The following is an 11,638-nucleotide window of genomic DNA, read 5'->3' as shown; positions in this document are numbered from 1 at the left end:
GTGGGTAAGAGCACCGGCTCCAGTGTCGGGATGACCTGGATCAAATCCGGGCTCAGACACTCAGCACCATACCCAGAAATAATAACTGGCCGTGTAACCTTGAGCAAGTTACTTAACCCCAATTGCTTTAAAAAAAAAAAAGAATATTTTTAAAATTGTCCCTGATCTTTTAAAATCACAGTCTTAGAATTTTAGAATTGAAAGAGACCTCAGACCATTTTAGGAGCTAAAGGATGGCATTATAACTTGCTTATTAAAGGAGCTTCTAGCTTTGTTTAAAAACTGAACCGAAGTTAGAACTGCTTACCTATCCAGAGTCCTGTAAATTATGATTTTCTAGAGCAACACCTTGACAGTCATGTCTCTGACTGAGAAATGCTGAAACGAAAGGCCTACACAGTTTATTATTTGCTAACTAATCTCTATGTGGTCATTTAAAAAAATTTTTTTTTTTTACCTAGGTGGACCATATGGTTCCTTGGGAGTGGATTATGAATTTGAAAAACTTCTGTGTAAAATATTTGGAGAAGATTTTATCGAACAATTTAAAATTAAACGTCCAGCAGCCTGGGTAGACCTAATGATCGCTTTTGAGTCCCGCAAACGGGCTGCTGCCCCTGATAGAACCAATCCCCTAAATATCAACTTGCCCTTCTCCTTTATTGACTACTATAAGAAGTTTCGAGGTCACAGTGTGGAACATGCCTTGAGAAAAAGCAAGTAAGTAAATTCTTTCTAGACAGATGAGTAAGTTAGTCATCTGGTGCTTTACTGAATGACCATTCAGAATTAGACAGGGGAGTGAGGTGGGGTATATTCTACCATAGACTTAGAAGACTCATGGTGGAAATAGAGGTAAACTACTCTTTTTAAATGAGTAAGTCAGGGAATGGAAAAAACAAGGAAGTACTTCAGGATGATGCACAGATGTTATCTCCTATCACCTGTCTGACTTGGCCACATTTTTCCTCTAAACTGAACTATGTCCTTGCTGGACCAAGGCTTCCCCAAGGGCAAGAAACCACTGTTTCTGGAAGAAAATTCAGGCAGTTTCCTTCCAAAAACCTGGTAGGCTTTTGTGAGAGCTTCTATTTCCTAGAGATTTCTGAGTATATTAATAATAGGCAGGTGGAAGGATAGAGGAGAAGGGGTCCAGTGGTACAGGGTGAACTTACCTTGATTTTTAAAAAACCTAACTGAAAAGGAACAAGCAAGCCAGATTTCACTCTGTTGTTTTTAGACTTGCTCTCTAATTTGTAAACTTGATAGGCCCTTGAGGGCAAATCAGAAACAGTGAGTGGAAATTGCAAAAAGACCTATTGGGCTTGATGTTAGGGGAAATGTTCTAACAATTAGAGCTGTCTAAAAATAGAATGCACCTTAAGAGGTGCTATGTTCTCCCCTCCTTGAAGGCCTTCAAGCAGAGGCTATATTACCATTATATCAGGCATATGTTTGAGTGAGGATTCCTTTCATGCATGTGTTGACCTAGATGGCTGTTAAAGCCCTATTTGTCTCTGAAATCTGTGATTTTTCAAGGCTCTCATTTACTGGTCCAGTGGTAGATAGATTGTCTACCTCACGTAGTGATTAAAGTTGTTAGGGACATGTTTTGTAATCATTAGACAGTTATAGAAATGAAAGGTGTTATTATTAGGTAGTATGCCTAAATACATTCCCCACTGACTGGGACATATCTTATGTTTGATTCTGTTTGCCACCAACTATGTCTAAGAAACCGTTATATTATTCTCCCAGAGTAATTGATGGTGACCTATGGTAGGTTTCTATGTGGAGCTCTCAATTACAAGTTTAGTTTAGAACAAGAGGGAAGACAGGGTTGGGAGGCCCAGGAATATTCCTAATGTCTTGAGACTCAGGAACAGATTAGCAAGGACACTTTGCTTGAGTGTGGCAAGGAATTCAGTGTAGTTGATTCCTTTGAACTATGAAATAAGAATAGTGCCTATTTTGGTCTTGTCATATAGTACCTTGATTAAGAAAGAAATGAAGGAAAATATCTTTTGGGTGATATATGGATGTGAGATCTATATATGTGTGTGTATGTATGTACACATACATATATGCATGCATACATGTGTGTGTTATATATGTTACACACACATCACATATATAATATATACACACACATGTGTGTATATATCTTTGTGCTGCAGAGTTGTGAGGCTCAAGATGATGTACAAAAAATGTTATAGAAATATAAATTATTGTATGTAGTATACACATTTCTGATTTCATTCTTGTTATGTATGATGTTGCTACAGTGTAGATTTTGTGAAATGGTCATCCCAAGGAATGCTAAGGATGAGCCCAGATGCAATGAATGCCCTTTTTAAGCCAACAATTGACAATATCATCGATCATCTCCGTAAGTAACATAGTAGAGAATCAGTTATTCAGCACAACTGGAAATAGACTGGTTTTTGCCCTGTCCATTAAAACCAACCATCCCAGTTAGAGATAAGCAGTATATTGGATCTTTGGGAGATTCATAGTATAGGTGTAGTGTGAGGCAAAATGTTACAATGGATAGAACTCAAGCTGAGGAAGACCTGAGTTCAGATTCAGAACCTTATTAGTATCTGGATAAGAAAAGGCCTTGCACTTGAGCTGGGATTTAAAGGAGGGTAGGAATTCTAAGAGGCAGAAATGAGCAGAGAGTACATTTTTTACATATGGGGACAGTCTATGCAAAGACAAAGAATTAAGCAATGTGTGCGGAATAGCATGTGAGGAATAGCAAAAGGGTCAGTTTGGCAGAATTGCAGGTGGTGTGGCATATAATAAATTTGGAAACCTTTGTTCAAATCTCACATCAGAAACTTAACTGTGAGATCATAGGCAAGCCATTGAATCAGTTTCCTCATTTGTAATTCTTTTACTATCTATATTCTAAGTGTATTTTAAGTAAAAAACAAAACAAAACTGTGGCAATCTTTGAAGTACCAGGAAAATGTGAGTGATTATTAGGTCCTTATAATCCATTAGAAAGAGAATTCTTGATAAAGAGAGAAAACAGGCACTCCGTCCCTTCACTCTTCTTCCAGGCCTGGTTTCTTCCATGCCTTCCTTGATTTCCCAAGCTCTCAGTGAACTGTCCTTTCTCAGATCTGTCAGGCCACAGTATTCAGTGCACCTCTCCCTGGAAGTTAATTATCTTTTAACTCGAATTATATTTGTGTACATATCTCATTCCCATCCTAGATTGTGAAGTCCTTGAGGGCAGAGGTGATGGGTTCATCTCCACACACCCCAGTTGTCCTCCTCCCTCTCCCTCCATATTCCCCTCCATAAGGGGCTGTTGTATCCTCACTGCCTGGCTGTCTATAGGGACCCGGCTTGCAATTTTATTGTCATGGGGGGAGGGAAGAAGGCAACAAGCATTTATTAAGCACTTACATTATACCAGGCAGTGAGCTAACAGTGTTATAAGTATTATCTCATTTGATCTTCCCAGCAACCCTGGGAGATAGATGCTATTATATTATCCCCATTTTACAGATAAGAAAAGTGGGGCAAACCAGGATTAAGTGATTTGCCTAGGGCCTCACAGTAAGTATCCAAGGCTAGATTTGAACTCAAGTCTTTATAACTGGAGGCCTGGCACTCTAACCACTTTGCCACCTAGCTAGAAAGGTAAAGATTGAGGAGAGCCTTTAATGCCTAACAGAGGAGTTTGAACTTTATACAATAGGCAATAAAGACCTTTGACCATATTTCTTTACTTTTTAAAAAATTTGTTCCATTCCCAAATGTAATAAGTACTAAAAAAAAAAGATCATTTCCATATACAAAGTAGAACAGATTATATGTGAAACCAAAGAGCATTATTATGTATACTCATTTCTTTAAAAGTATACAATTCTATGTTACTTTTTTTTTTTTATCATATTACTTTCAAAGCTCTCTGGCTTGTCTGTGTTTCCTTTTTTACTTCTGTTCTCCCTACCTTCCTTTAAGTCCCAACTAAATTCTCACCTTCTGCAGGAAGAATTCCCCAACTCCTCTTAATTCTAGTGCCTTCCCTCTGTTAATTATTTATATGTACCCTGGAGATAGCTTGCTTTGTACATATTTATTTGCATGTTATTTCTACTATTAGATTGTAAACTCCATGAGGGCAGGGGCTATCTTTTGCCTTTTTTTTGTATCCCCAAGTGCTCGGCACTGTTCCTTTCACATAGTTGGCATTTAATCAATGTTTATTAAATGGCTGAATTTTCAAAAACATTTCAATGGCCTGCTTTTTTTTTTTTTTGCAAAAGTATCATTATTGCCCTCTTTCCCCAAAATGAAAAAGGAAAACCCAGTCCTTGTTAGCAAATATACATAATCAAACAAAAGAAATCTGCATATTTGTCATCTTCAAAAATGCTTGTCTCTGATGATGATGATGGTGATGGTGATGAATCCATCACCTCTCTGTCAGAGAGGTCTGTCTTCTGAAGACTGAGCTTATTTCTTGAAAATTATTTTGGAGGTGAGACTTTTCCCTAACTCTAATTTGTGTGTGTGTGTGTTTTGATAGCTGTTATGTGTTCTATGAGATGAAGTTTCCCAGTATTCAGGTGGACCCCCTGATATGTTTCACCTTGCGGATGTTATCTGTCCTTGAACAAACACACTGTGGTTTTGTCCTTTCAGGGGACCTGTTTGAGAAGCCGGAGGTGACAGATGTCAAATTCCTCTTCCTGGTGGGTGGCTTTGCAGAGGCCCCTCTCCTGCAGCAGGCAGTGCAGTCCGCCTTTGGGAACAAGTGCCGAATCATCATTCCTCAGGACGTGGGTCTCACTATCCTCAAAGGAGCAGTCCTTTTCGGGCTGGACCCTGCTGTTATTAAGGTGCGACGCTCACCTCTGACCTACGGGGTAGGAGTCCTGAACCGGTACGTGGAAGGGAAGCACCCACCAGACAAATTGCTAGTCAAAGATGGCACGCGATGGTGCACCGATGTCTTCGATAAATTCATTTCAGCAGACCAGTCTGTCGCCTTGGGAGAAACAGTGAAGCGTAGCTATACCCCTGCCAAACCCTCCCAGATGCTCATCGTGATCAACATCTACAGTGCTGAACAAGACAACGTCAACTTCATCACAGATCCGGGAGTGAAGAAGTGTGGCACCCTCCGTCTGGATCTCACGGGGACTGATGATACCCCACTGCCCACTCGGAGGGAGATCCAAACATTCATGCAATTTGGGGACACTGAGATCAAAGCCATGGCCATTGATATTCCCACCTCTAAGAGTGTCAAAGCAGGGATAGATTTCTTAAATTACTAACTCACCTTCCATCCCTTCCATTTCCCATATTCCCCTCCCCCACCTCAACTCACTTACCTGCAATGCTTTGGTTTTGAAGGCTCCATCCTTTCCTTTTCACACTTGCCATCACACCCACTTGAATTTCAGCAGGATAGATGAGAACACATAGAACCTAAAAACACTGGGGATTTGGAGGGGTGGGTTGAGATATGTTTTAGTAGAGATTCTGGCACCATAACATTGTCAGAAATAAGGTATGATCTACAGAAATGAACAAATTCAGGGATAGAGAAGGGCAGCTGGTTCTCAAATACACAGAAGTGGTCAAATACTCCTTCAGACAATGGAAAAAAATTTTTTTGCAGCATTGGTTTGTCTTTAACAGATCTCAGTTAAGCAGAACTAGAGCACTTTTATTACAGTATTTTTAGATTTAATGAGATCCCAGAGCCCAAGGGACACTCGTTGACTTCTTTTATCATAAATATTTGTGATTTTTTTTAAAAAAAAATTTTGAAGGTCAATATAAAAAGAACTACAAGTCTGTAGGTATTCTCTTTCTTTGTCATCATGTTTTTCAAGTGGTGCTTAATTGGAAGCCTGGAGTGTTTCATAACCAGTAAGAGAAGACTGCCTATACTGTGCACTGGCTTTACAGGTTCAACACAAGATTTTAAATTTAAAGTGAACAAAAAAACTTTAACAAACTGTATGGTGTGGGCTCTGCTAATCCAGTAATAGCATAGGTAGAGGGAGACCTGGTGTTAAGCCCTATAATAATTCAGTAGACAATGCTTCCTTTTATACAAATGGATCAAGCTGCTAATCTGCCCAAAGTATTATGCTGATCTGCCCAAACATAATCCAGAGAAGACAAGTGAGTTACTGGAACCTCTGACATATGCAAGTCAAATATTGATGTTAAGTAGGTCATATTAGAGCCCTAATTAATTTCACTAGAAGATGCTTATGGTGTTTCACAGGATTAATTAAGCCTAGTACTTCTGAATTTTGTAATACCTGATAAAAAATAAGGGCCAGAAAATCTAGGGCCAGACTTCCCCATGAAGTAGTATTGGCCATTCCTTTTCCCATTTAGAGAAGGAATAAAATCAGTGCATAGTGAGTGGAGTGAAAGAACTGAAGCCATCCTTTGAAATGTGTCATCAAATTCTTTAGTTCAAAATGTTTTTCTACCTTACTGAAGGGGGCTTTCCCAATAAATACATGATGGATTAAATGGCAGACTGAACACAAAGGTGCTTTATAGAATAGGCCCCTGGGACTCTTTTTCTGCAGAGGGTAAAAGCTCTTAGAAACAGGGGGTCCAAGATTTAATTAAAAAAATGTTGTGACTGATGACGACTTTCTGGGACCAGACCTCTTCCTTGTTTGAGTTTCCACCTTACCTTAATCTTAGTATACACAGTAAAGGAAGGAAAAGTATTAGGGACAAAGACACATGACAGTTTAGTAACTATCTGCCTTGTATATTACTGATTTATTATTTTTTAAAAGTTAACATGTTCCTTCATGATTTCTCCAAAAGCACCCTCATGCAAAATCCAGGACCAGATCTCCAAAATGATTGATTGTATGAACCTGGCTCACAATTCATCAGACTTTTCAAAGCTGTATTTTCTACCTGATGGAATTCATTAAGCTTTAAAGCTGCTGGGGGTTTCATGAATGAATACAAACTTTTATTTAAATGCAAGTTAGAACTACAAACCCATTATCATGGCTAATAGATCTTCTAAACGACATTTCAAAATTTCATTGAACATTTTACATTTTGCCCTTGTTTTCACTTTAACATCTCTTTGTAGAATTCCCTCATAGAATGTGAAATATTAAATACTAGGAATAAATCAAGAATGCTAGTCACATAACTTGGCATACAGATTTCTTGTACAATTATAGAGGTATGCTTTCTAGCATTCTACTTCTTTCTGCCTGCTATGCTTAAAAAGCTAAATATTACAGGTTTTCCTTTGGTGTTACCAACCAGAGTTTACAAATAAGGAAGACTTTGCAATTTAGTCATAAACAATATAATTTTATGTACATACAATATTTGAATAATGTACAGAACCTTTATTTCTACAAGGCTTTTTTCTTGTATAAAAAAATTCTCTTTGCTTTTTGTTGAATGCATTCCACTCCGAATTGTTACTGATATCATTTCAATCATTCTAGTTAATGACAGGCTTTTAAAAACAGCAAGCAATGCAATATTTATGGAAGGAAGGCTGACCAAAGGAATGGAGATAGATGGCTCGGGCTAAATGTTGTTGTGAATAAATTGTCCCCATCAGCTATCAGCACCCAGGTCAGAGACAGCGGCAGTCTGCATTCTTTCAAACCCTTCAATATTTGCTTTTAAAAGAAGGAAGGCTAATCATAGATGACTACTTCTGTCACATACTTGAAAGTTTAACATTCTGATGTCTGTAGGCAGCCTGACTTTACATATAAAATAAGGCTGATTTTTCGGATCCTTGTTTCCTGGAGGAAACTTTGATGATTCTTGAAGCCCTGGCTTATTGGGTGAAAAAGTAAAAATTAAGTCCATACAAGTGGCATTTTCAGTGTGTCAGCATTTAAAGGAAGGGAAAAAAGGATGGATTACTCCATCTTTTCTTCATTTTAAAGTGTGAATAGATTATTCAAAAGTAGGATTGCCTTTGAAGGGTCTTTCCCTCTATCCAGACCTTTCTCCTTTTCCTATTGTCAAAATTCTCCTACCTTGCATTCAAAATATGTCTCTTTAGGCCAGGTAGACTAGATCACAAACCCCATGAAATTATAGTGTGGGCAGATGTGATTGAATGGGACTGGAAATTCTACTGGACTCTGGAAATGCAGCCCAATTAGACAAATTTATTAAGAATTCTCATATATCTAGTGGCTTTTTAAAAAGAATCATATTGAAATTTCCTAGAATTAGATCACACTACTTTAATGATACATGTTCAGATCTTATAGAGAGTTTTGAAAAAGACAATGTCTTCTTGACCCACTTTACTGAATCACCCCACTGACTGTCATCTGGGTAATTGAATCATAAGTATCTTGAAGGCAGGAATTGTAGAATTTTCTTTGCAACTTCCCCACTTCGCACACACCAAGCATGAATTAATGTTGCTGGATGAACAACAAATAACATTGATAGGAAATAATAAGATATGTTTCAGCTTGAGTGGAAGTTGGCATAAAATGTTCAAGTGAACTTTGCAGAGTGATGACTGAGAAAGACTACAAAATAACCCCTATCCCTTCACTGTTTAGGGCAAGTTGAGCTGTTAAGGGTCCAGGTCCAGATTAGGCTGCTTATTGTCAATATGTCAAGGAATGGTATATATCAATATAAACTGAAGTCAGTAATGTTTATATGGGAAGATTGGACTTCACACTGCAAAGACTCAGTGGCTGTAATACACTGTATATTCATGCTAAAAGTGGCTTAAGCAGATGACTGGTAGAAAGAGTTGTTGAGCATAATGTTAGACTACTCACCTGCTTGGAGTACTAAACAATATAATGAAATATCACTCATTGTGGTCCTTCACCTCTTCACAAGGGAAATGTGAATCTCGCTTGGCAGCAGCTCACACAACTTGTCAGGACTGTATCTGCAAACTCCTATGTCTTCACAGGTGTCTAATAAAGCAAAGTAAAGCTCTTGAGTTTGTATGTGCCAAATGTGTATTTATTGCCGGTTTCCAGGGGTTCTAAAGTCAAATTAATAATAATATCAATAATAAGTAACATTTATATAGTTTGCAAAATGCTTTACAAATATCGCGTTTTATCTTTACAATCACCCTGAGAGGAAAGTGCTATTATTATCCTCATTTTACAGATGAGAAAACTAAAGCAGACTGAGGTTAAGTGACTTGCCCAGGGTCACACAGCTGGTTTAAGTATCTGAGGCAGGATTCAAACTTAGGTCTTCATGATTCCAGGTCCATTGTGCTACATTGCTGTTTATATAGTTACCAATGACCTAGAAAACAGGAGTTGGAGAATATGACTGGGTTAGGTTGTTTTTTTTTAAACACTGACATAAATTTTAAGCTTTTAGAACAATACAGAATTGACTTCACTACTTATTCTACTGCATTCAAGATAGACAAAGATATTTCATTAAAGGCTTTTCTTGCTTTAAGGCCGCAGCTAGATGGTACAGTGGATGGGGTGCTGGGCTTGTTGTTAGCAAGATCTGAGTTCGAATCCTGCCTCAGTTATTTACTGTTATATGACACTAGACAAATTACTTAACTCCCCCAACCTCAGTTTCCTCATTTGTAAAATGAAAAGGGTTGACTTGATGGCTTCTTAAGTTCCCTTCCAGCCTTAACTCTATGATTCTCTTGATAATAGGAAGAGTTGAAGACTGTATACATCTGGCCAGTCTGTCTTCTGGGGGAAAAAAAAAACAAACTTAGAATGAGATGTGAAAGTGAATGATACATTTTGGGGCCAAAATTAGTCCTCTTTTCATTTATTATACAAGAGGAGGAGGAAAAAATATAGACTGGGGTAACTGCTGTAAATATGTGTGATTTACATGTCAATGAGAAAGTCTTTCATGGACAACTGGGTTAGACAAAAAGCTGGTGAGTTTGGAAATAGCTGAATGACCAGACCCAAGCAGAGTTATTATTAATGGATCAGCATCAGCTTGGATGGAGAGATCTAGTGGAAGCTCATGCTTTGGCCACGTGCATTTTTATCAATGATTTGGAAAAAGGTGTAGATAACAAGATTGTTAAATTATCTCTTGGCATGAAGCTTGGAGACAGAGTTGACATACTGGACAACAGTCTGGGTCCAAAAAGATCTCCATAGGTGGGAATGATGGGGCTGAATCAAATAAGGTATCATTTGTTTAAAAAAAAATAGCTCAGACACTTGACGTACTAGCCATGTGACTTTGGGTAAATCACTTAACCCCAATTGCCCTCCGAAAAGCAAAAATAAATAAATAAATATAAAGCTCTACATTTGAGTTCTAAAACTCAACTTCAAAAATATAGGAATGGGGAATCATGACTAGATAATGAAAAAGTTCTGAAGGTCTTAGTAGATGATAGGCTTAAAACATTATCAAAAGGGTTCCATGGTAGTGAAAAAAACCAAAACTAACGTTATAACATCTGGAACAAGTTCTGCTATTGGTCAGAATATATGTATTATACATATACACATGTCTATGTATATGCATGTTATACATATGTGTATATATACATCTATATGCATGTGTATATATAAAGAGAGAGTACTTTCTTCAATAATAACAACCCAGTTCCCTATATGTCAAAACATGGGAATCACCATGGATTCAGACATATAGGACATATATACTATATGACTACGTTGGTATTCCCTGGCCAGCAATATACTCTGAGCATATCTAGCCAATGCCATTATCCAGCTTTAATTGGTAGCATATAACTTAGTACTTGTCAAAATATCAGTGGATTTTTGTTGATCCAAGCTTGAAATTGAACCCCATATACATTAATTATCTTCAAAATCAATTATCAATATTCCCTTCAAAGCCAGGAACTTCAATTTATGGGAGGGTAATGACGCTCTTAATGAATCTTCCACTTGGACAATGCAATAGGTTTCTTGGTGATTATCACTCTTGTTATTGAATTGTACCTGAGACATTTATATTAGTATCAATATATGACACCAAAACTTCATGTTTTCATCCCAATAATAATTTTTTATGGTTTTTTTGGAGGGGGGAGGGCAGGGCAATTGGGGTTAAATGACTTGCCCAAGGTAACAGCTAGTAAGTGTGTCAAGTCTCTGAGGCTGGATTTGAACTCTGGTCTTCCTGACTCCAGGGCAGGTACTCTATTCACTATGCCGCTTAACTGCCCCCATCCCAATAATTATTAATTGGTTCATGCGAATTCAGGCCAGATTGCTCCCTCTTTAATCTTCTATTTTAACTTCTTCCTAGCCATAAACATATAAGCGACATCACTGAGAGACAGCAATGAGGACATAGGTTTCCACTAATAATAGCTAGCAAATCCTTGAGGGGAAAAAAAAAGTTTGGTTCACAAAAGGACAATTACAGGTAACAAACATGTCTTTCTTCTCAGGGTTAGTACTCACTCCCTGCTGAGAAACTCCATGACCCATGAATTTGATGGAAGTCTTTCAGAACTGGTATGTATCTTTTTAAAAAGTATTATTAGTGTCTTTCTATTTTTAAATCACACCATTTGTAGATATGCCTTTTCCCTGGAAAACTGAACCTTTCTTTGGAACTAAGAAAATAGTTGGGCAAAGACAACAGCTACTGACTCTCTTTGACGTTTGTCACT

General features: G+C 37.8%; 1 protein-coding gene across 1 annotated transcript in view; it reads left to right on the top strand.

Annotated features, from left to right (window-relative positions):
* HSPA12A (heat shock protein family A (Hsp70) member 12A) overlaps positions 1 to 8,974 on the top strand; it is a 98,699-nt gene extending 89,725 nt beyond the window's left edge. The window contains exons 10-12 of the mRNA XM_069099037.1: positions 462 to 720; positions 2,286 to 2,389; positions 4,666 to 8,974. Coding sequence (XP_068955138.1) covers positions 462 to 720; positions 2,286 to 2,389; positions 4,666 to 5,303 — 1,001 coding nt within the window. The 3' untranslated portion in view covers positions 5,304 to 8,974. The remainder of the gene's footprint in view (positions 1 to 461; positions 721 to 2,285; positions 2,390 to 4,665) is intronic.
* The last annotated feature ends 2,664 nt before the right edge of the window (positions 8,975 to 11,638 follow it).

The sequence above is a fragment of the Petaurus breviceps genome, unplaced genomic scaffold (assembly GCF_028583685.1).
Source record: "Petaurus breviceps papuanus isolate PSGF00001 unplaced genomic scaffold, PetGlider_PUasm1.0 37, whole genome shotgun sequence".
NCBI lineage: Eukaryota > Metazoa > Chordata > Mammalia > Diprotodontia > Petauridae > Petaurus > Petaurus breviceps.
The sequence above is the reverse complement of the archived record's forward strand: the minus strand, read 5'-3'. Positions and strand labels throughout refer to the sequence as shown.